This window comes from Zonotrichia leucophrys, chromosome 3 (assembly GCF_028769735.1).
Source record: "Zonotrichia leucophrys gambelii isolate GWCS_2022_RI chromosome 3, RI_Zleu_2.0, whole genome shotgun sequence".
Classification (NCBI taxonomy): Eukaryota; Metazoa; Chordata; class Aves; order Passeriformes; family Passerellidae; genus Zonotrichia; species Zonotrichia leucophrys.
Window position 1 is genome coordinate 37,984,368 of NC_088172.1, and position 24,697 is coordinate 38,009,064.

Below are 24,697 nucleotides of genomic sequence, written 5' to 3' on the forward strand. Positions count from 1 at the left end.
GGTAGAGTCACCATCCCTGGAAGAGTTTAAAAAAAGACTGGATATGGCACTTGGTGCCATGATCTAGTTGAGGTGTTAGAACATGGGTTGGACTTGATGATCTTAAAGGTCTCTTCCAACCTAGAATTTCTGTGATTCTGTGATTCTGTGATTTGCTAAAATGTGTATTTAGTGTAATTGAAATGTACTGCCCATGGCAGTGGTGGAGTCGCTGACCCTTGGAGGAGTTTAAGGAAAGACAGGACATGACACTTAGTGCCATGGTCTAGTTGGCATGGTGATGTTCAGTCATAGGTTGGACTCGATGATCTCAGAAGTCTTTTCCAAGTCAACCGTTTCTGTGATTCTGTAAATTTTTGAGAATCTGAGTTGATTTGTGTAACACTTTCACCTTGCACCCTGCACAGAACAAAAAGCACCTCCTGTCTAAACCGGGCCCCGTGTCTGTGTTTAGCGTCCCTAAATTGGCAACAACAGCAGGTCACCCCAGTAACTCCTGCCAGCCGTGCCCTGGCTTTGCCAGCCACCACCACGCTGTCCATGAACGCGGGCCAGCACTGCCCACGGGGACAGCTCTCCACCAGGAACGCAGAGTGCTGCGGGACAGCGCCGCGGCAAGAGTCCGCATGGGCACCGCCCCTGGGATCGGGGCTCGCCATCCCCGGGATCTGGGCTCGCCATCCCTGGGATCTGAGCTCGCCATCCCCTGGATCTGGGCACGCCATCCGCTGGATCTGGTCTCGCCATCCCTGCCCGGCAGCGGGCGCGTCGCGCACGCGCCCGCAGGTGGTGGCGCGTGCGCCCCGGGGTGCCCGGGCGGCCCCGCGTACGGTTGCTATGGGAACGGCGGGCGGCCGAGCGAGGCTGGGCCCTGCGGAGGCGCCGGCGGGTCCCGACCGAGTCCCCCGGGCAGCGCCCGCTGCCCCCGCCGGCCGTAGCGCTCGTCGCTGGGGGTGCCGCCCGGCCGGGCGGGGGCGAAGGGCCGGACTGTGCGGTAAGTCGGGCGGGAGGCTTTGAAAAGCGGTCCGAGACTGGTAATCCCCGTGCCGCTTCCCGGCAGCTTTGCCGTGCTCGGGAGGGAGGCGCGATTGCCGGCTGTGGGTTGGGACAGCGTTTACTCCACAGGTGCTGCTTATTTGGGGGCTTCCTCTGGGACGTGTTGTCCCACGGCTGCCCTGGAAACCTCACTCCGCTGAGAACTCATCTCTCTTAATTTCGTTCTTTTTTCTCTTTGATAGCGATTTCTCTGCGTCAAAATTTCACCGGGGTGAAAGTGCATCAGTTGTGATTGGTAAGTTTCTGTTAATGAGAGCTATGTCTAATAACAGCTGTTGTTTACATCTGAAAGGAGGGTGTAGTGAGGTGGGGCCCAGCTCTTCTACCGTGCCTGCAGTGAAAGGGCAGGAGGAAATGGCCTTAAACTGAGACGGGGAGGTGCAGATTAGGTATTAGAAAAAGAAAATTCACTGTAAGGATGGCCATGCACTGGAATAGGTTGGCCAGGAAAGTGATGGAGTCTCCAGCCTTGGGCGTGTTTAGGAGGATCTGGCAGTGGTTGATGTGGTTTAGGGGGTTACAGGGGCAGTTCGGGGTTGGCTTTGGACTTGATGATTTTAAAGGTCTCTTCCATCCTCAGTGATTCTGGGATTCTTACTAAACCTGTATTTGTGTGCTAACTGTACTAGAGATTTGCTAGGGCAGACAGAACATGGATTTGGATGTCACAGAGCAGAATGTTCATAGCCTGAATACAGGGCTTTTCCTCACTGTACTTAGTGATTGCAAATACACCCACTCTGCACCCTAGCAATTAAAGGACACTGGTCTTGAGATGGAAAAGAGGGTGGCAGAGGCAGTGTGAGATGGCAGAGCGATTGTGGTGCCATATCTGATGTAGTCAGCCATGCTTCTCAAATCTTGATTGAACTGAGATAAGAGCTGTGAGAGTACAGCTGTCTCACTTCTGGACATTGCTGGCACTAATGTGTGAATCCTGTACTGCTCTCTACTGCTTAAAAATCTTCCTGTGCAGCAAAGACCAGACTTCTGGAGTAAACAACTGGGGAATAGAGACAAGAGCCCAAGTATAGCTTTTCAGACCCTGCTGTGGACACTCTCCTACCTCCCAGCACAGAGTCAGAGAGCAGCTCTTCACTTGTGCAAGTTAAAGGCTACTTGGGAAATGGTGACAGTAGTGAGGGACAAGGTCTGTGTGTACCAGTGATGCTGTCCCCATTGACACTGCAGTCTTCCCTCTATCTGTTTCCTGCTGGGACTGGGGAGCAAAATTACAGAATCACAGAATATGCTGAGTTGGAAGGGACTCTCAAGGATCATGACGTCCAGCTCTTGGCCCTGCACAGGACCACTGCCATCTGTATCAGACATAAGGCCTACAGAGAAGACCTTCCACTTAAGGTCAAAATTCTGGCTCCCAGTAGCTGGGGGAATGGGGGATGATAGCCTACCTTGCTTTTCCCAGTGAGAACTGACTCTATAAGTTTTTCTAAACAGACAGGTGCAGTGGAACTCCTTACTCCTTAGTGTTTTTTTAATCACATTGTAATAGAGGGAAGAGTAAGGAGCACAGAGAACAAAATTCAGTCACAGTGAAAACAAGTAATATATTAGTATTAATACATTACTTGTATTAAGTTAATATTAAAAACACTGATACTCTCAGGCTTTTGATCTGTTCCTGAGTTTTTTTTCAATTATGCATCATTTAGTGAAAGAGTTGGTGCAATTCTCCTTACCCAATTTTACATTGGGTGTGCAACAATGACAGACACTAGCAGAATGTGCAGGCTCTCAAAGAAAGAAGAAGCAGCTGAAAAAGTTAGACTGCAGAAAAGTAAGAATTGAACTAAGAAACTAAGAATATAAGATTATTTTTTACTCCATAGTTTAGAAATAACCCAGATGATGGTGTCTGATCTACTGTCAGTTCATTGTCATAAACTGTGTAAGAGAATAGAAGTTACCAGATGGTCTGAGTCACAGTGCAGAAACATATTTTTGTTTTTAGGTAAGTTTGAAAGCAGAAGAGGAATTTTGCATGGTGTAAGACTCACGATGAGTTTGCTGTAAAATGACAAGGATGATACCTACAGAGAACTGCACCGTGATAGTGATGGGTTGTGGGTCCAGGGGGTGATGGAGCAAGTCTGTCACTGCCCACTGCATTTCCCAGAAACTACAGCAGGACAGAATGCTGATTGGAAGTTTGGGTTTACATTAATGTTGTCTTTCTTTGCCTGTGCTTGGGGTTGGGGAGTCGCTTCTTTCAGAGAAAAAAATGGATTGCATGTTTTTCTTTGTCTCTGCTTATCAGTTGCTGATAACTGTGCTTCAGTTACTGATAATGATGCCTCTGACATATTAGTAAGTTGCCCTTTATAAGCTCAATAATATCAGGTTTTTCCTAAGTTGGAAAAACCTGTCTCTTTGCAGCATATTATTGAATTCCTGTTTTGGCTGTGGTGTTTCACAAGTAACCAAGTGTCAAGAAACAGATTTTCTATGGAATTGCAGAGGACAACATTTGGCCCATGAAGCACAATGATGTATTTTGGCATCCTGTAAAAAAACTGACGGTAGATCCTCCATGACAGATGCTTTCTGGTTTTCAGTATTTTTCTACAGAACTGAAGAATAGAGAGAAAATTATCAGTGTACTTTATTTCCCACTATTTCAGCACTGTCTAGGATTTACTGTGGTAGCATAGCCAGTGATGAATTAATAGTTTGTAATTTAAAACTAGCATAATACTTTGTGCCATTCACATATATTTTCCAGTGTTCTTCTTGTGCAGTACTTTGCAGAGGAATGCAAGCTTCAAAGACTGAAAACAGAAGAAAAGCAGAACCATTCTACTGGCTGTCAGTGGCAAAGCCTAGGACCAGTTCTGAGATTGTAAATGAAGCCAGAGATGCTCTACAAACAGTAAAAACTCCAAGACCATTCACACCTACAGATGAGCAAAGGAAACTTTCTGGGTCTCAATCCTCACGCTGTCCTCAAAATAGACGCCCTGTACTTTTTAGGTACTGTGGCTTTAAGATGTTTTCAAATATCCTTTAGCAGCAAGAGATTTGATTCTCTAATTATGCTTCCGGTGGTTATTTTCCCTGTGTTAATCTGTATTCCTAATCACATCCTTTGCCTTCTTCTAATGATCTTTACCGTTGGTGTTAATCTACATTCCAGGAAGTTTCTCTGGATTAGAGCTACCAGAGGCAGTCACTACACTAGTTTTTTATGTGTAGAATAGCATAAGAAAATAGTCTGTTACTTACCTTTTCTTCAGACAATTGAATGCTTTTAATTGAGATAGTCTTCAGCTTTTTTCCTAGAACGTGTGAAAGCTTGCTTGTTTCCTATAACCTATGTGCTAGATTTTTTTTCAGAGCCTTCTGTGATCTTTTAAATCACAGAAATTTTAGGTCCTGCAGTTTGAAATGCTCATTTTCAAACAAATTTTTACTACCTCAAAATTATTTCTAGGTGGAGTTTTGTTACCATGATGTGTTCTTGTCACTTTTCCTTTCTTCCCTTTCCCCATATTCACTGGCAAAGGGAAGAAGCATGCAATTTAAAAAAACAGCTGATCATACAACTCTGGATCTGCTTTATTCTAACTGTGTTTCATTTCTTCATTAGTCTTGATACATCCAGTTCTGATTCATCTGAATCAAGACCAAATTCTGGTGTTCGTCTAAGTCCACTGACTCATGTAAGTACTCTGGAAATAACTCCTGCAGTACTGATATAAAATTATGTGTCTTGGTAGTGTTAGGAAAACACATGGTTTAAAGACATTTGGGAAAAGTGGAGGCTTGTTGTAACATTAGTCTGAGACTTTTTAAGTCAGTTCTCCTCCAAAAGAAACTGGAAAATAATTTAAACTACTTACATATTGCCGTATTGCTTTATGATTCAAAGTGACATTAACAAGAATTGGAAGACTGATACTTGAGTCAGCTTTCTTTCAGTGTAAGTTTACTAAAATAGGTGAAGTTCATGAGCATGAACATGTGCCAGCAGTGTGCCCTGGCTGTTGGGAAAGTGGCTGATGGTATCTGGGGCTGCATTAGGAGGAGTGTTGGCAGCAGGTTGAGGGAAATGATCCTTCCCCTCTACTCAGCACTGGTGAGGCCACACCTGGAGTGCTGTATGCAGTTCTGGGCTCCACAGTATGAGAAAGACATGGAGCAACTGGAGAGAATCTGATGGATGGCCCCAAAGGTGATGAAGGAGCAGGGAGAGATGAGAATGTTCAGCCTGGAGAAGACCAAGGGAGGACCTTATTCATGGATGTAAATATCTGAAAGGTGGGTGCAGAGAGGATGGGACCAGCCTCTTTGCAGTGACTGGACCAGAAGCAGAGGGCACAAACTGGGACACAGGAGGTTTCCTCTGAACCTCAGGAAACAGTTTTCCTGCTGTGAAGTGACGAGGCCTTGGCATAGGTTGCCCAGAGATCTTCAAAAGCTTCTTGGGCATGGTCCTGGGCAACTGAGGTTAGGTGGCTGTAGTTGAATACAGGGCTTGGACCTCCAGAGGTCCTTTCCTCCCTCATCTATTCTGTGGTTCTGTGAACAGTAACTTGAAGGTAACTGGGTTGCTTTCTGTTTGACTTACATTTCTATAAATATTGTGATTGTAGTTTTATTTCTAAACAGATAGAGGTCCTTTAGGAACCACTTTTCTCCCTCTGGGAAAGCTGTGAATTGTTTTCAATTTATAAGTGTATCTGCTCTTTCACAGTTTTTTTATATTTGTTCTTTAAATATAAGATTAAGTCACGACTGTTTAGTACCAAAGATAACAGAGCATGATATAGCAATTAAATGTTCTTGCTGTATACATTGCTTTTTCCTGACAGGAACCTTTAGGAAATTCTTTAGGAAATTAGGGGAAATATCCAAGAAATTTTATACTTTAGTAATTTGGATAAGGGAATGTATTTACATGAATCAAGTTTAAAAAATTCTGAACATACTTCTAATTAGATTGAGTATATCTACATTTGGATTTAAGAACTGTTTGGATTTGACTGGTGTTAAATTTTCATGTATTTTGGCAAGTGGAAAAAAATTAGAGAAAACTACAGACCAATGCAAAACCTGCTTTTTTTTTTTTTCTTTTTCAATGGGTATAAGTTAATACACTGTAAATTAAGAGTTCGTATTAATTATGGTGGCTGTAAGTAGTCAGTGTCACCTGCTGGCTCTTTAATACTATGGAGAGCTCTGAAGTATTGGCTGGAGACTTTTTAGTGGATTCTTTACTTTAAGGAAATTGGTATTGATATTAGAGGGCAGTACTTCATGTAGGTCAAGGGCACAACAAGTGCTTGATACTAGATATTCAGGGACTTGTTCACCTCCTCTAAGATGCAAGACACTGACATAAAACTAGGACTTTCATGTTTCTGGGTCTGCATGATTTGTCTCAGCGTGACAGAAAGTGGTACATATGATGTGAACATATTTGGAGTGCTTTGGAAATACTGTTTTAATGCTCAAAAGCAAATTAAAGAATAGATGTATCTCTAGAATTGTTAGCAGTAGTCATTGGCACAATATTTTCTTTGATAAATAAACTTGCTGCAGATGTAGTTAAATGAGTACTTATGAGGACTAAATAATTCTGAGTTCTACTCAAGCTAGGTTTTGTTTTCTGCACCCCTGAATGTTGGCTTTCTGTGGTAATAATGGTATAGACATCTGGTTTGTTTGGTGGAATGATATCATTAGATTCAGGATATGAAAATTTCTTAATGAGCACCTTTGTTGGAAGTTATGTAGATTTGGTTTTTTTTTTATTTTTTACTTAAATGAAAATTAAATTATCTGTGCTTTTGTTTAAAAGTCTTCTTTATTTTTGTCACAGAAACCAGTAGTAATAATTTCTGAAAAAAAAGATGAAGTTTCTTCTGTTTTCCATCCAACACCTCCTGCTGATACTGCAGAGCTTAGAAAAGTCAGCAAAGCTTGCAAAGGCTTATTTAGAGCAACTTCTCTGAAAGATTTATTTTCTGCTAAGGTGGTTCCTCTGGATCAGAGTAAGAATGTTTTGATACATACTATTTGCTATAAAGATTACTGCATGATGGGCTTTAATACTAGTAATTACATGAATTATTAGTACATTAAAGGACTTGTGTATCCTTTCAGTGTGAATTCTGGAAGTATTTAAATGGGTTTAAGGCAGTTTTGAAACTCTGCTTTCCCAAAATGATGCTGGCTTGCACTACTGAAAATGAGCTGAAAACTGCTCAGGTGCCTCTTCTTCCTATAGATTTCCAAGTAATGGAATCTTACTGAAAGTTGTCATCAGTGAGTAAAATTAACCTTAAATGCTGACAATCTTGAAGAGATAATGAGATGCCATCATCTAAGGAGATTCCCTGATGGATTATTGAGCCTAAAAGGAGGAATAAAAAGGAATGATATGTCTTGACAGGCCTCCAACTGCATCGTATTTGTTGTTATGAGTTTCATTAGTGCAGGTTTAATAAAGGTCACCAAATGTGGGATTTAAAAGTAATTTTCCTGAAGATGGGAAAGGGCATCTTGGCTTCCTGCATGTTGGCTTATAATGAAGTGTGCTGGGACTTTGTCTTTATTTCAGAAGATTGATTTATAATGACAGTTCTTACATTGTCCAGGGTTGTTACTTTTTGTTATAAACTGAATATTTCACTTTTTACCTACTAAAGTTTACTTCATTTTTATGTATTTATTCTATAAATATACCTTTATATAATGTGTCACTTCATATAGCCTTAATAAGCTGATGTTACTAATTGAAGAAGTTGAGAAGCTGGTGTATTTGTAACCTGCCTTGGACTCTTCCCTTTTGGTATCATGCAAATGTTATGTGAGGGGTTTTATTCGTGGAGGTTCTTGTATGTACATAGAAGCTACAGGATTAACAGCTGTCGTTTTCCTGAGTTCCTTCATAATATTCAGGTCCTGAAATACAATCACTTTTTTTCACCAGGTGCAATCCACCTATTTGTAAAAGGGAAGTAATGGAGATGAAATATTATAACTTCAAACACAACCCCAAAAGACTTTAAGAAATACTGTTCATAAGAAGACACTGACTACCTTATTCTTAATAGTCTTAAGCTTTCTCAGCTTTTAAATTGATACAAGCAAATTTTGATAATGTAACACGACAAGCAGCAATTAATAACACTTGAACAAAATGTGTTCTCTTTGACTGTTTCAGATGAAATGAAACTTGATTTTGAAGAGCCAACGATGATGATGAATAGTCTTGACAGAAGTAATAATAACTGCTTAGCAGAACAAAAGTTGTACACATCATTTAATGATGAGAGTAGACAATTAATTTGTAATGAACATACCAGCAGATCAGGAAGTGAAGTCTCCATGGAAGGGACACCAGGAAACTTTTCACTTCAGCTGCAAGGAGAAAGGTCAGCATTGGTCAAGTATGGTAATGTGCATCTTCCATACAGCCCTCTTCCAGGATACTCAATTGTGCAATATCAAAATGCTTAAAATTAATGATATCTGATGATAACATTACATGTGCTTCAAAATGAAACTGTGTTTAGATTATTAGAAAAATTTACATTTCTTCTTTTAGGAAGTTTCTACATTCAAAAGACTATTTTGTAAAATGTTAGTGGTAGAAATTTATTTGATGTGATTGTTTGATCATTAACATTTCAAAACCAAGTCTTCTAGTCACTGTGTGTAAAATCCTCAAGTTTAAATTTAATGTGCTTGCTTTTGTAGTTTAGTCCTGTTGTTTTAAGGTGCTATGCCATCTTCACTTAGCTTGACAAATGAGTAGAGCCATGCTTTCAGTTCAGGTATGTGATCATACACCAAAACCAGGCTAAAACTCTTTAGCAATAGAAGCAGAATTTTTTTTGTGACTTTTAATTTTTAGGTTTGTTTTTTTTTTTTTTTTGCATGCCCAAGTAGGTGTAAGAGATTAATGAGACTCACATGCCTGCAGTCTATTTTTACTGGACCTGGAATATCATATCCATTCTTTAATTCATAATCAACTAGTTGGTTTTTCTTTTGATTTAGATGTGAATTCTTGCACAGGGAGCAGTAGCCCTTTGGCACTGTGGGTAGTTGGTGTATCAGTTGCTGCATTAGCAGTCAGATGAACAACTGTTTTGTGCTAATAACATTGACAGATCTGGCAGTCTCAGCAACAAGGAATGAAAAACACTTTATTTTCAAAACACATCCTTGTAAAACTTGTTCACTATTAAAAAGACATATTTGCCAGTAGGTATCTTCTTTCTAGCATGTTTGTATGTTTAGGGAAAAGCTATTTCCCTGGATATTCTTAAGCACCTTTGATATTAAGACTCTGTTCTTAATTTTATAAAATGAAAGGCTTTTCATTTACTAACTTGATGATAGCACTGAATAGTTTAAGAGAATGTTGTCCATTGAGGCTCTTACAGTAAATGATACATAACAGAGCTATCATAGGACTCTTTTATATTAAACTGTAAGCAGGATTTTAAAAAACGAGAGATTCTAAACGAATGAAGATTTGTTGTAGCAAAGGAAAAACTCCATGAGTGTGGAGGAAGAATGAGAAAATAAGAGTAGAGATGAAAAATGTTGGTGAAAAAAAAGAAAAGTTAAGGACCAAAGAGAATACTATACTGCAATATAATTTTCTGTCTTTAAAATCAGTGATCTAATAACTTCTTAGATAAAGACTAGTTCGATTATCATACTACATAAATTACTGTAGTTTGAATTTTATTTAATAAAGGTGTGGCATGAAGTGCTTCAGTGTTGCAGTGGAGATGGATAGTTGCTTTGTGGAATATGCTTCCTGCTGTTCAGTTCTGCTTTCTGTTCGGGTTGCTGTTTTGGTTGATGGTGTGCAAATGCCTCTGACAGGAAAGAGTCAGTTGATACTTTTGCTAATTCAAAAGAATCACCTTCTTTCTCAGTCATAATTTTAAAACTCACATGTGTAATTGAACAGCTAACCCATTAGGCATGCTTCCTGTCTGTTCAAAATTGTACACTTCTCCTTCTAAGAACAAGAGCTCTGCAAATTTTCGGTTTTGCATTTTTGTTACTGATGCTTTTTGCAACCGTGAGTCTCATACATCAGTTAAATTAGATCTCAAATTACTGGCCTTAACATAATACAAAAAATTGCTTTCTAATATTGTTCTGACTAGTTCTCTCCAAAATGGTAGAAAAATATAACATTCCTCCATCTTTCTGTGTTGGATGCAAGATGTGTGTTTTTAAATAGCCCATTTTTACCTCTCCTATGAGTCTTTTTCTGTGTACTCGAGTCAGAGCTGGTTTTTGCCAATGCTTAGGAAGCGAAGCTTCCTGACACCAATTACGTGCTCATTTGGCTTAGAGCACCATGTATATCTGCAGTGCTGCAAGATGCACAAGAATAGTACAAAATGCTCTCCCTTTAGCCACAGACAAAGGTCTCTCATCTGTATCAGTCCAAGCAGTTCAGGCCATCATGTGATGGGATGGGTGTGGATAATCTCAGCTGCTCTCATCTTTGGTTCTTGCTAAGACCAAAGAGCACATTGGTCCAGTGTTTGTGTATGATACTCCACAAGTCAGGAAGACCTTGTTCTGTGTGCTTGGGTGAGTTCAGAGATGTCATTCTTCATCTGACATGGCAGTTGAAAGGTACCACAAACCTCGCCTTCCATATAGTTTGTTGAGTTTGGTCTTCATGATAGTTGTATGTAAAAGGCTCCAGAACCATAGAAGTGTCATTGCAGTGAGAGATTTGGCATTCTTTCTCAGTAGAACATGTTTATTAGATGATTGTAAGGTTAGATTGCATCTGGTTCTGTATCATAAATACTTGAGGTATCTTGTATAGGATTACAAGATGTTTTCTATTTAAAGTACATCGCATTCAGGAGTAACAGGATGAAAGCTTAAAGGAATGTCAAATCTTTTATTATCTAGTGTCCTGTCATTTTCTATATGAAGCAGGTGTCAGCCTCAATTCTGTATTGCAGTGACTTAAAACCCTTACAGGAATTAAGCAAGGGGATTGTAGATGTAGTACACTTCACACAGGGGGAAGCATGGGCATCCTACTCCCGTTTCCCTACAGTTCCTATACATGTACTGAAATAACTTTCCTAATTAAACCTTTTTTCTGCTAATGAGGAAACAGTAGAGCATGACAAAATAGCATGGCAGATTCCTGCCATTAGTGCTATTATATTTATTTTAAAGACAAGGGAGGTATTCTGTTCCAACAAGAGGCTTGATCACTTTCTGTCTCACATTCTTTTGTTGTCCCAAAGACTGAAGAACAGAATGAGCAGTGTTAATGAAATCACAACTGCCTTGTAAAGGTACTGGGGGAAAAAAAGAAAAAAAGAAAATGACCTTTTGAGGGAAAAAGCCATTTGCCATTTTGTTTGCAATTCTGTTTTGCAAATAACATTCCAGATGTAATAGAATAGGTATATTAATTGAAGCAGATTGAATTTATTGACATGTTGCCTCAGGAAAGCTAGGAACAATTTCTGGCAATCATAAGGAAGCTCAGTTTTGTTTACATCTTCCTCTAACCATTGTGCCTTGCCATCTATTGTGATTGCTATAGAAGTGAAACTTCTAAAATGTTTTCTGCATTCATATATTTCAAGAGAAGTGTCAACAGTAATGGCAGATTGGCTGATGAAGAGCAACAGTTTCCCGGGTGTGAAAGAATGATGACTTTTTTTTTCCTACTCCAATTTTTCAATATTCTGAAAGCTTAGATGTCATTCCAGGACTTCTTAAAAGCAGAGGTGCCTTGGGTGAGGAAGAGTTTGGAGGCAAACAGTTCATTCCCAAGTGGCTTGTTCTTTTTTAATAAGCGAGTTTTATAAAGAGCTACAAAAGGATTAGCAGGTACTGTAAAGGAGATAGACTGTGCTCTGTTTTCTCTCACCATTTCTCTCTTTATTGAATGCCTGTTTTACAGTATCCTTGAAATATATTCTTCTTCCATGAGAATAGTTTCTCCTTCTTGTGCTTTTTTAGAGTTTTGGAATATTTCAATAGAAAATGATAAAAGCAAAGGATTAAATAATAAAGTGAATCATATATTCATAGAATAGGGTGGGTCGGAGGGGACCGCTGGAAATTACTTCTCTCTGGTTGCTTAAACTACCTTCACATCTGTGCTCAAAATATACATTCTTTTTCTCTTCAAAGAAGAGGATTTCCACAGAGGAGAGAGATTTTTTTCTTGAGGGGAACACCCATTCTGTTTTGTTCTGGATGATGTTTTTGAAATGATATGGTGTGGCTATTGGTTTGAAGTATGGTGTAGCTGACTCTCCAGGTTTTTTTTCAGTATTTTTATATTTTTTAAAATTATGTATATTGACAACTTTTGGAATTCTCATAAAGACAGGGAAACAGGAAATCAACATGCTTCCAATTAATCTTTATCTATTTCTGCCTCAGTTCCACTGGCTATTTGGATAACTGATTTTGAGTGGTGGGAAATCCTTCATAGGTGAAGCTTTCTACAGTGTTTTCCAGATTGTGACACCTACCCTTTCAAGAAGGTGCCTGGTTTGGTATAGGGTTAAGGGATACTGAGAGAACACTGGGGAAGAAGAATTCTTTTTTTCTGAACTTGTTACAGACTTCTAAAGAAGAGGGCAAGAGGTAACTTTTATCTCTAGTCTCTTAGATCACGACAGAGACAGTGGAGTTTAGGCCCCTTTTTACCCTGTGCTCTAAAGAGTCTTTCCACTCTAGCACTTAGATTTGGGTCAATATAATTGGTCTCCAAATCTGGGAGATCTAGGTCTTGAGAGTCCTTAATAGCAATTGCATTGCAATTCTGGAATGGGAAAGTGTGCCATGCAAAGGGTAGAGAAGAAATGTCAGTTCAGTCTAGGTAGACCTGTAGTAACAATGGATTTAAATTTATTTTCTGTTTAGATATGCAGTGTATATTCAAGATTCAAGTTAGGAAGATAATGAGGGTGTGGTTTTCAGACTCAAATATATTTAGGCTAATGTTGTAGATATTTTTTATGGTTAGAATTAGACTGTCAGTTGTCTGGTTGCCTAAAGATACTCTGCCCAAATAGATACTGTTAATATTTTCAGTATTAGACAGAATATGCAAAGACTATGAAGAATAAAAAGGATAAGGATTGAAGTTTTTCATCAACCTTGATTATTATTTTAAGTCATACTGTTTAACATGTACATGAGGTTCTCCATCAACAGCCTGAGTAAATAAGAAATGCTGTATTTTTTATCGCTGGAGCTGTCATAAGAAATGAGTGAGCTATTCCCATGATTGTGTTTACAGGATTGTTATTTACTCATCTTTAGGATGACTCAGAGAGTTGGTCTATTTGTCAATATATTTTTACAAATTATGTTGTCTTTCTACTAGTTATATTTTCTCATATCAGTGGTATCAGTTATGCACTTGATTATAGTTTTCACTCCCTTTGTTTTTTTCCTCTTCTTATTATGTTCCTTATAACCCTCTGCAGTTCCTGAAATAATTTCAGGACATCTATATTACCAGGTTTTAAATTATTTTCATGCTTTTGAGAAGTTTTGTGGATGAGAAGTAAAACTGACTCAAATTGTGTGTAATTGGCTTAATACTTTATTTTATATCTCTTTTAGCTGTCTGCCAGTAATTTTGTCTCCATTGTTTTTTTTGAAAAAGAAAATAGTCTTTAAAAATTGAGCTATTATACTTTTTTTTTTTTTTTCTTTGAGGCTTATTTCCAGATTCTGTTTATCTGTCTTGTTTGTCCCTCAGATGACATCACAGAATGGAAGATTCTGTAGTAACTGAGTAAAATAGGGACAGATTCTCTTAAGTGGCTCAGTGAAGGTCAATTCTTTGTCTAAAAGGATAGAGTGCTTTTCAAGTGCTAAGTTATGGTCAGGAAGGAATCAGTTGGTTTGCAATAAAAAACATATTCCCTACTATTCAAATAATGAAAGGCAATACCAGAAACTAATTCTGATGTCCTTCTGGCAACATGAAATATCTGGATAGTATAATGAAATTGGAATAAAGGGATTAATGAGAAATGCAAATGTTAATTGGTGTGTGGAAAAATTAATTTCTGTGAGAGTAAATGAAAAAACTAAGTACTAATTTTTCTCATTTTGCCAAAAGCTAAAAACACTTCCTACTAGTTGCTTTGGCAAAAATACTGGAATGTTGTTTATACTTCCTTTCAAAGTCTACAGGGCAATGTCTTGTTGTTAACATCAGTAATTTTGGTTTAGAGTTAGAGCTCTAGTTTCTTGATCACTAAACACTTACAGCAGTGGAATCATGGTAGCAGGGGATTGTGTTCTGAAGCAGTGGCTCCTAAAAGCATTGTGTAAATGAACCTGCTCTGAGAAGATCCATTGCAGTTTCACTTGCTGCAGCTCCACATCTGACTCCTCCCCTTCTTCACCTTGGGCATCTTGCACCGCTTTGTCCCTTGCTGCTGACTCAGGGTTTGCTCCATTGTCCTTAGTACCCTAATTCCCAGGATCACCATTAGCTCCTTTAACTTTCCCTGGAGCTGCTGTTGTTCTTTTGAAGACAGCTGCTGAGTTAGGCTGTGCCCTGATGAACTTGCTCCAGAGCCCTGCGTATCTTTGCATGGTGCTCCACAGTGCTCCTGCCGAGAGATCTCTCGGGCTGTTCAGGAGACCACAGTTCTGAATAATTTTTTTTAAAGTGCTGACAGTCAGTAGGTAAAGAACCCATTGGCTGATATACCAGAGGGTTGTCCAGAGGAGCCTCAGCTGGCTGGAGAAATGGTTTGACAGGAACGTGATGCAGTTTGACAAAGCCAAGTGCAAAGTCCTGCATCTGGGCAGGAACAACCCCGGGCACTATTGTATACTGGGAGCGATCCAGCCAGGAGGCAGCTTTGCAGAAAAACACCTACAGGTCCTGATGTACAAGTTCATAAAAGCTCAGGATGGGAGAGACCTCAGAAGATCATCTGGCCTGATCTTTTGTGGAAAAGAGAGTAGATGAGATTATCTAGCAAGCTGTTCATTTGTGTCTTGAAAACCTCCACTACACCTTTGCTGCTGGGACCAGCTCCAGGCTCCCCAATGCAATAGAGATGTTGAAATGACTGGAGGGAATCCAGCTGCTAAAATGTGAAGGAATCCTTTGTATAAGGAAAGGCTGAGAGATCTTGGAACTGTTTACCGTGGAGAAGAGAAGGCTTGGCCAGAGTTTTTATCATTCAGTACCTGGAGGGCGGTTAGGGTGCATTGTAGCACCATCATTGACTGTGGGACAAGAGCTCTTCTCCCCCATGGCAAGCACTCAAAACAGGAAAAACTATTTACCTGTGATGGTTCTTTTTAAGGATTTATTGGTTGTATATACTTCTACAACACCTCCTTCCAGCTTTTCCCTTTGTAGTCCATACAGAATTGTGAAACTTCGGTTTAAAGAGAAGCACTCAACTGCTTAAATAGCCAAATGATCTTTATCAATATAAGGCATGCCATCCTGGACAGTGCTAGCAATAAAAATAAACCCAGATTACAGTGTAAATGTGTAGTCACACTCTGAATATACAGGTGAGTAAAATCTCAAATAACATTCTTTCTAAATGGCCTGTCTGTTTATGGATTATCCAGTCATGGGAACAAAACTCTGAATGAGTCTGGAAAAACACCTTTGTGCCTAGTAGTCATTTTGATACATCTGGCTTGCCTGGATGGGCCCCCAAAATCTGCTTAGCATTGCTTGAAATCTGTTCTTCCTTACACTTAGTAAAATGTCTTGATTTTTGGGTGTAGATACACCATGTCTGGCTTTCCAATGCACGCAACGTATGTTGGTAAAATGAGATGTTCAGTGCTTGTATTTATGTATAAACAGTCTGCATCTGCCGCAGTGCCTGCACTGTTTTTAGAGCTTTGTGAAAAGTTAGAAGTTGCTCTCCTAGACTTTTGCAGACCTGAAAACATTGATATATTATGGATCCAAAATAATTTTGTAAAAATTTCAGCCACATTTTTGGCTTTTAAATAAACTAGAAAAAGGAATTTTGTGGGAGCTGAAGGGGATGTAATGAAGGAAAATACAGTGGGGAGAAACTGAATGACTCTGAGGAGAAAGTGGAAGAAAAAAGATTTGTTTACCTTATCAAAATAAAGACCAAATATAAAAGGGCTCTAATGTTAAACAAACTATCTGGAGCTTAGATTTTCTTCTGAGGAAGTAACTTGAAGATAAGAATGGTGGTTCTATAGATATAGAAAGGGCTTTGCAGTTACAGATGTGTAGAAATCATGTACCCATAATTAGAGTTCTTTGGCTTAATAAAAAGGGCATGTTTAAAAATGGAAAAGAAATCTGTTTCCAGACATCAGATCATGTCTACAGTCTCTAGGGTTTCCTTACAGCATTTACTCAGGGCATGCTATGCACAGTCTGTGTGTTAGTAGCTCTATGCCTTTTTAAGAATCTGTTCAGGTTCTAGTTTACATGGGATATTCCCAATTCCTGTCTCTACTTTAGGAGAGAGTCCATAGATCTATTTTGCATGGTCACAAAAGGAGATGCTCATAACATCTGGATGAGCAAAGTTGTGTGAGGCCTTGGCACTTGCAGAAGGAGATACTATGGTGCTTATGATGTTTTCCATCCCTGCTGTCCTAATTTTTTTCTCATTCCCCTTTATTCCTGCTCTTCCCTTTGAAAAGTAACCTGTATATTTTTCATTCTTTATTACGCTATCTCAATTACTGTGCTCCTCTGTTCTTCTCCCACTTTGTTATCTAGTTTTGCCTCCCAAAGCTGTGAGGATATATAAGATGTTACAGGATGCTTTGAGGAGGATACAGGATACTGTGAGGAGAGAGTAATGTCAAGAGGGAATGTCTTGAAGCTGGACAATTCAGAAAAGATGGTCATGTTCTGTTTTTGTTCCAGTTGAGCTTTGCTACCTTGCTGACCACAGGTGCTTGATAGATACAATTCTGTAGAGAAGCCTTAACTTGTTAGTGTTAGACCTTATGTCCTTCTTAACTGATAACTAAATAATCAGGGGTACCAGCCATACATCTCTACCAATAATTAATTAAACAAAGGAGTAAGCCTCTGGCTTGGTGGCTATCTGCAGTGTCATAGGTTATATCAATACAATGAAACTATTTTTAATTACCTCCCTATTTTTAATACACACAGGTAGTCTGCTTATCTGTGCCCTGTGCTCAGGCATTTGTCAAGGAAAATATCACCTTTCCTGGGCCAAAATTGTAGCAGGGGTGATGGTAAGGATCTAAATCTGTGGGATAATGTGAGACAAAATTCAGGCCCAATGCCTGAATTTTGGGTAGGGAGGTAGTCAGATTCTCAGATATTTAAGGTGCAGTATGAGGAAGGAGCCCAAGCACTGTTCCTTCATTGGGACCTTACTTTACCATTTGTGATTCAAACCTTGCTGTTGTGTGCAGCTTCTTTGGAGATTACTAGTTCAATTCTTTGCCTCTGGGATATAGTTCACAGAAATGTAGTTTTCCCTGGAATACCATGGAAGGGTGAGAGTTTGCAGGTGTACTGTAAGCAAGAGGCTCAAGGCAAGAACAAGCAAGTAAATTTCTAAACATGCAGAATTGCTTAATAAATGCAGCTTTCACTTAATTATCCATTCTTTCACAAGAGGAAAATACTGAACACATGTTGGGTCTGAGCAGTTGGCTGCTGCTGAGCAGCACTCCGCAGCATCAGCCCTGTCTCTCCAACTTCAGCCTGGCACCAGTAGGCTCAGGGTGGGCAAGGTGTTTTGAGGGGACATAACCAGGACGGCTAGACAAAAGGGATTCCATAATGTATGATGTCTGCTCAGCAGTGAAAGTTAAGACAAAAGAAGTGAGAGGGTGTTTATTATTATGAGGTTTGTCCTCCAGAGCAATCACTGCATGCTCAAGCCCTACTTCCTTGGAAATGGCTGGACATTGCTTTTGGTGGGAAGTTGAGCATAAATCTTTTGTTTTTCTTTGCTTCTGCAAGTGGCCTTTGCTTCTGTTTTATTAAACTGTTTTTGTCTTGGCCCATGGGTTTTTCTCCATCTTGTTTCTACCCTTGGTCCTGCTGAGGGGGGGAGTGAAAAGAGTGGTGTGATTGGGCACCTGACATCTGTTCAAGGTCAACCCACCTCACCACATCGCTCCAGTACTGGCTCACTTTCTTTTTGGAAGTCCTCACACTCTGTGTACATTTAAGAGAGCAGTGTTCTTCATTGAGACTACTATGATTTCTTTTATATGAGAAGGACAAAAATGATCCAGTTGCCAAGTTCCTTTTCTTCTGTAAATCATCTGAGCCTCTGTCAGTTGATTTCTTGATGAGGCCCTTATCAGACGATCAGATTTCTGCCAATTGACTTTGTTTCCAAGGCAACCACTCTCTTGACAAGCCAGTTCCCTTCAATAGTAGGTGACTTATTTTTTATAATAGGTTGATCATATTTTAACTGCATTGTTCTTAATAAGGTACTTCTATTTAAATTTCAATCCTAAATGAAAATGTAAAGATAACAAACCAAAAGTCTGTGTAACTAAAATGAAGTTGACAGAGTGGTAAAGACACGTAAAGGGATTTTATAATTTCTCACAGAATTCCTAAATTGTACATATTCCCTAAAGATAAGCCTGCCCATGAACCATTCCAAATTATATAGGTATTCAGTGTATTCATTTTCTGAAAATAATGGAAGTTTGGGTGACTTATGAGGATGTTTCCCAAAAGCATAGATGGGTCTACTGCTGGTATTCACAGAACAATTTGCTTTCCTACTAATTTAATTCTCTAAACTGGTGATACTGGTGTTGATACTGGTGTTTAAAAAACAACAGATTCCAGCCCAACTTCTTTTCATGCACAATTGACATGATCTTACTCTGCATCTCACACATGTGGTGTTTCTCTCTGATAAGTTAACTCATCCTTTGCTTCAGTGGCTTTTTATATGAATTTGCTTTTGCTTTCAACAAAACTCATGGGATTGTCTTTGTTGAGTTTCTTGGATTCATCCTGGATTTACGTTTTCAGGGAAGAGGCACAGAGAGGATATAGTTACAAAACACTTTCTCTGAGGAAAGCAAATTCTAACATCTGTATTCATATAGGCATGTACCATCATCATGCCTACATACACAATTCTGAAGGTACTGATTTCTGAATGTAGCTATGTTTACTATACGGTGACTGAAGTTTTTCTCTTGCTTATCTAGTATGTTTTCAAGTTGTAGTCTTGATTTCAGAGGTGGCTGAAACTTGTAGAAAGGTTTCTGAAACTTTTAAAGTTTGAAGGACAAGGCATTCACAGAAATGGAATCAAATTTTTGTTTCTACCAATACATTGAACTGTCTGTAATGTGGGCACTAAGCTCCTTCTTTCTAAGACATGTCAGACAATTTTAGAGAGGCAAACACTTGTCTTTTGTATTTTATAAAGTAGTGCTTCCCCAGAGGAGTAGAAATTGCTATATGTGAGTTGAAATAATTTCAAGGTAGTTTGTGTAAGCATTTGGATTTTGGAGCACTTAAATCCTCATGCTGTAAAAATAAAGCACTGTTCATTCTTAGCCGTAATGAAGCAACTGGTCCTCTGTGATGTGATTGCTTGGGAAATTTCTCACTGACCACAGTGAGCTATCCAGTCCTTTTTGCAGGGAACTGATCTTGTAAGAACTTTGTCTTTTATTTTGTCTCCATCTGTTGATAGGATAACTTACGTCTTCTGTCTGGACTGACAGACAGGGTTTAGGCACCAAAACCAGCAAACTACTTAAACAACAGTTTAGTTTTAAGCCTTAGAATAACTAAATGACCTGGTTAAAAAAAATGAAATAACATTGCTAGCACACTACTGTCATCTTTAGAATGGAGTTCGGGAGATTAGGTTGTGTTGGTACATGAACTTTAAATGGAATAAGAAGTGTTAAATTAAACATACATTGAGAGTAGAAAACATAGATTAAGTCTTTCCTCTTTAGTACTGGAGAAAAGATTCCAGTTTGATAGCAGGGAGTCTACATCTTGTATATTTCTTTTAGATCAGTGTAGCTAGGCAAACTATTTATTTAGAATAAATAAATAAATTTATTATAGATGTATGTAGTAGTTTCCTCTGTCCAAAGAAAGACTGACCATAAAATCAGCAGGAATTATAGCATTACTTTGTAAAACAATAGAAATGGCAACATACCTGTTGTTCTACTGACAGAACTAGTGATCACTACACAGCAATAATTCACTGGCACACCCAGAAATTCTAATATATACTTTAAAGGTTACTCAGGTGTTTGTTTCTTTGAAAGATCTCGTTAAATACTATAAAAGCGATAATCCTGTCAGAAAAAAAACCCCTGTCCTTGTGAATGGATGAACTTACATTTTTAAGGTAATTGAGTTTTATTAATTTAATGAAGCTGATGGTAAAATAGAAATCGTCTCTTTCTGAATTTAGTTTGGTTCATCTTTCATTTTATTGAGCTAGCAGAAGTGCTTCGTTTTTGTCTTCCATAATGGTGACCTCTTGTGGTGTGAATATGTCAGTATTTCTGAAGGAGCTTTCTGTAATACATATGGGCGGAGGTTGTATTTACATGTAACTTTTAATGAACAGCGAACTTACTAACTTAGTAAAATAACATCATCTTTTCCAATTAGTTATTAATATGCACAACTCAATGCATGTGAAAGAGCAAGCATTTTGAGCACAATTTTCTGATAATGCTTTTGTGTGTTCATACTGCATCTTTTAGTGATCAGATAGAAGAGCCTGGCAAAAAGTCATCACAGCTGAGGACTTCAGGCCAGAAGAGAAGAGTAACAGGTACAAGGGATTTCATCTCCATTCAAAAAATGTGAAATGAAGTCAAATAGAATTAATGTAATTCTTGTGATTTGCCAGTATTGTTCTTATTGACTGAACAATATTTTTTGGTTTTCTAGATATATTGGATTTTCTTACTGTTCTTAGTGAAGAGAAACAATATTCAAGAGATCTTCACTCTGAATATCTCTTGGTATTTTCTATTTGCTTTTTCCATATCTAGGCTTAAGAATCTGCCAATCCATTAATACCTTATTTGCCCATCAGTTTTTGTAATCTGTCACAGTTGCACAGAAACTAATAAAATTATGCCAGCCTGTATTATCTGAAGAAACAGATTTTGGATTGCTCTGTAGGGATGCATTTTGCTAATTTTACATAACAGACTTTAATAATATTTCCTCATAGCTGGCACATTTCATACATCACAAGTGCGTATTTGATAGTCTGGTATGGAAACCTGAACTTTCTACTGTGCTATTATTGTGCTTTATTACTATTTTTCTGGAAATGAGAAATTCTATTGTTCTAGATCATTCTGGCAAAAGCTGTACTGTGCTCTGCTCTTATTTCTTTCTGAGGAGCAGAGAGTATTTACCATGTCATGCAAGTTAGTACACTTACAAGCCTTTTAATTTGTTTGTGCTATTTTATTGGTGTTACTGAAAATATAAAGTGTGTTTTTAGGATTGTTTCTTTTTAAGTCTACTTTTTTAACATTATGTAGCTTCCTTAGTTTGTGCCTGCTTCATCTTTTGTCCCACAGTAAAGAAGGGGATGGCACCAGGAATTCTCCATCATTTCTTCTCTACAATGGGATTCTGGGTGGCGTGTTCATTTACAAATTATTTCTATTTTCTGATATGAATTGTGTTTATGCTTTGACATTTTAGAGAGGAGGTAGAATGTTTTAATATTGATCTATTCATGGCCACTCAGTATTCAGTGCAAAGGCTAAACATTATAAGTCAGGCAGTACTCAGCTTTTCAAAGCTCAGTGTTGCTAAGGCTCTTGTATTTACATGCTAAAAACAGCAACCAATAAATGTAGACTGATTAGTGATTTTTTTTTTTTGACCAGAATGCAAAGCAGCAGTTAAGACCTATGAAAAACGGAGACAACCAACTTGAACTTGCTGCATTTTTTTGCCTTGACTATTTTTTCTGTTGAATTGTGGTTTGCTCTATTAGAAAGTTCTGGACAGCTTCTGCAATATTTTAAATGTAGCTGGTACCCTAACTTTTCATCAGCAGCTTAAAAAATCTCCCAGGACTGAGACACAATTTAGTAATGTTGCTTTACTTTAGAGTCGTGTATTGTCTGGTCATTCTCACTTGTTTAGTAAAAGCTGATTATCTTCTTTTTTATTTAGGTATAAGAGATAATTAAATTTAGATATAAGAGATAACTTATTTAGATATAAGGTATAATTATTTTTTTTAAATTATGCCATTATGACTTTCAGTTTGCTGTATTCTTCTGATGAATATGAGACAAGTGAAGCAGAGCAGTACAAAAAAGCATCTGTCCTTTTCATTCTGAACTGAAAATTAAATGGATTTGGTAAATTTCTTAAAAGTGAGAAGTTTGTCTCTATCTGCAAATGCATGCCCAAAGTTTTCTATTTCTTGACTAATGAAGTTAAGTATATGTGTAGTTAAAAAGTCAGTTCCATCTTTCAGTTTAGGAGAGGAAGCTACAGATAGAAAATAAAAGAAATAATTGAGTCAATATGTGGGTTTTGTGGCAGGAAGGAAGTGTGCACACTGCTGTAGTGTTCTTATTTCAGCTGTACTTTTACATTGTCCAGAGCAGAATTTTCACTTCATTGCAAACACTGCATAGTGTTTTATGAATTATGCTACTCATCAATTTAAATAAGATGGTCAGCTCATTTGATCTTGAAAATAAAAATGCCATGCAAAATAATAAGAATAATATTTGCTAATAATATGCACTTATATATAATATGTATATATCAAATGTAGTGTATTACTTTTTAATCTTTTGAAATAGGTATATTTGATAGATTAATTGTGTGTAAGATGTAGGTAGACAGTTAATATAGACCAAAAAACTAGTCTTTTGGTTATTTTCTAAAGGGCAAGTTTTTAAAATACAAAGTTTTAAATTGTTTTACTGTTCCAAGTAATGCCAGTACACTGTCACTCTTTTAAGGTCTGAGATACTGTTCTTGTGATGCAAACCTCTTATTATTGGTGTTCTCAGGTAGTATAGTAGTTTTTGTGTTCCTTCATATTTCTGTTAGGAATTCACATTGTCCTTTAAATGCAAGAGCTAGTAATGAACAACAGGAGACATTTTCAGACAAATCTATGACTTAAAGAAATGTGTATAATCCAGTCTTAATGGCTTTCTTATTTAGTAGAGTTGTGTGGCTTTTATTTCCCTATTTAAAAAACCTCAAAGTAAAAACAAATCAACAAACCAGACCCTGTTTTTATAACAACTTTGCTTGCCTGCAAGATAAAGAGCTTAACCCAATCTTGAACTCCGAACATATGCCTACATGTACCTTGTAAGCAACTGTTAGATCCTTGACATCTTCAGTTTCGCAGAAGCTCTGGCTCTCCATCTGTAGTGGCCCAATGGCCAAGGCCAGAATTTTGTCACTTCACAAAATACTAGGTGGAGGTGTAAAGGATGTTCAGCATGTCAGAATAATTCCCAGTGATACTGCATCCATATGAAAGTGAATCCTTGATTTCATTTTTTAATAAACTGTGTTTTCACCATCTTCCTTGTCCAATCTGAAAACAGATCCATGCTCCCAGTCTTGTTCCCAGAAAAATTCTAGTCCACTGGTTTTCAGGTCTGCCAACTTTTGCCTTCATGTCTGTGATACAATTTTTTTTGGTATTTTGTTTTTGAAGCCAAGTAAAAAAAGGTTAAATATTTTTTAAAACTCCCTTTGTGAAGTAAACAAGGTTTCTGATAATGGAAAGTAGCTTTTCCTGAGTCACGGGAATATTTGGCTGAGAGCGGCCAAGAACAGTGGGAGTTGGTTTTCTTCAAGATTTCTGACATGTTTTTTTGGAGGCAAAATATCTTTCACATATCTATAGTTTACTACTCATTTCAGGGGTTGCCGTGTTACAAACTGCTGAATGCAATGAAGAATAGGAATAAACATACATTTTATAAAAGTTTAGTCATAAAGTTTGCAAAACTAATTGCATGAAGTAGTTAGAATTGCTAACAGGATGTAATAGCTAACAGGACTTTTCCCTGACTGACCAGTCAGTTAATCAAGCTTAGTGTTATGTCATGCATATGTACTAGATAAAATTCTGCAATCCTAGAGAATTGTCTCTAGTATGCATTTTTTTTGAACAAATAATAAGCTGTCACGTGAACACAGAGCTGAGAAGTAGTAGGACACTTTGATGTTTAAGTAGTCATTACCCTCCAATTCAGTGATCAAATGAACCATTAATGTCAGCAAACAAAAGCTTTACAATACAGCTTTACGTATCAAACCACTTATCCATCTAGTTTTGTTTGAAATGTTCGTTTTTAAGAACATGTAAATAGAAAGAAAATCTTTAATTCATAGAATAACCCAGAATATAGCAAAATGTGACATTTTTAGATTTTTTTCTGACTAATGAATAAAGTATTTGTAGTTATTTATTATTGTAGAAAGTGAAACCTTCACTGAATGTGTGCTTTTGTTTTGAATGTATTTTGAAGACTTAAAGGATGAAACAAGAATAAATGAATGGGAAGAGGAAGATTTCTTTTGGCATACAAGGATTCTACCAATTCTGCGTGAACTGGAAAAAAGTGGGTAACA

The 24,697-nt window shown here is 38.1% G+C and overlaps 1 protein-coding gene across 12 annotated transcripts in view; it reads left to right on the forward strand.

The window, feature by feature from the left end:
• Window positions 1-852: 852 nt before the first annotated feature.
• ARMC2 (armadillo repeat containing 2) overlaps window positions 853-24,697 on the forward strand; it is a 68,983-nt gene continuing 45,138 nt past the window's right edge. For 8 of the 12 annotated variants that reach the window (XR_010439523.1, XR_010439522.1, XM_064707847.1 and 5 more), the window contains exons 1-8: window positions 853-994; window positions 1,239-1,291; window positions 3,800-4,047; window positions 4,664-4,736; window positions 6,899-7,070; window positions 8,246-8,471; window positions 20,809-20,879; window positions 24,595-24,687. Coding sequence is in view for 10 of the 12 variants with exons in the window: in XM_064707847.1 (XP_064563917.1) it covers window positions 3,830-4,047; window positions 4,664-4,736; window positions 6,899-7,070; window positions 8,246-8,471; window positions 20,809-20,879; window positions 24,595-24,687 (853 nt within the window). In the remaining 2 variants the exon portion in view is untranslated. Of the gene's footprint in view, window positions 995-1,238; window positions 1,292-3,799; window positions 4,048-4,663; window positions 4,737-6,898; window positions 7,071-8,245; window positions 8,472-20,808; window positions 20,880-24,594; window positions 24,688-24,697 lie in introns of those variants that run through there. The other 4 variants (XM_064707852.1, XM_064707853.1, XM_064707850.1 and 1 more) reach the window with 3 other exon arrangements.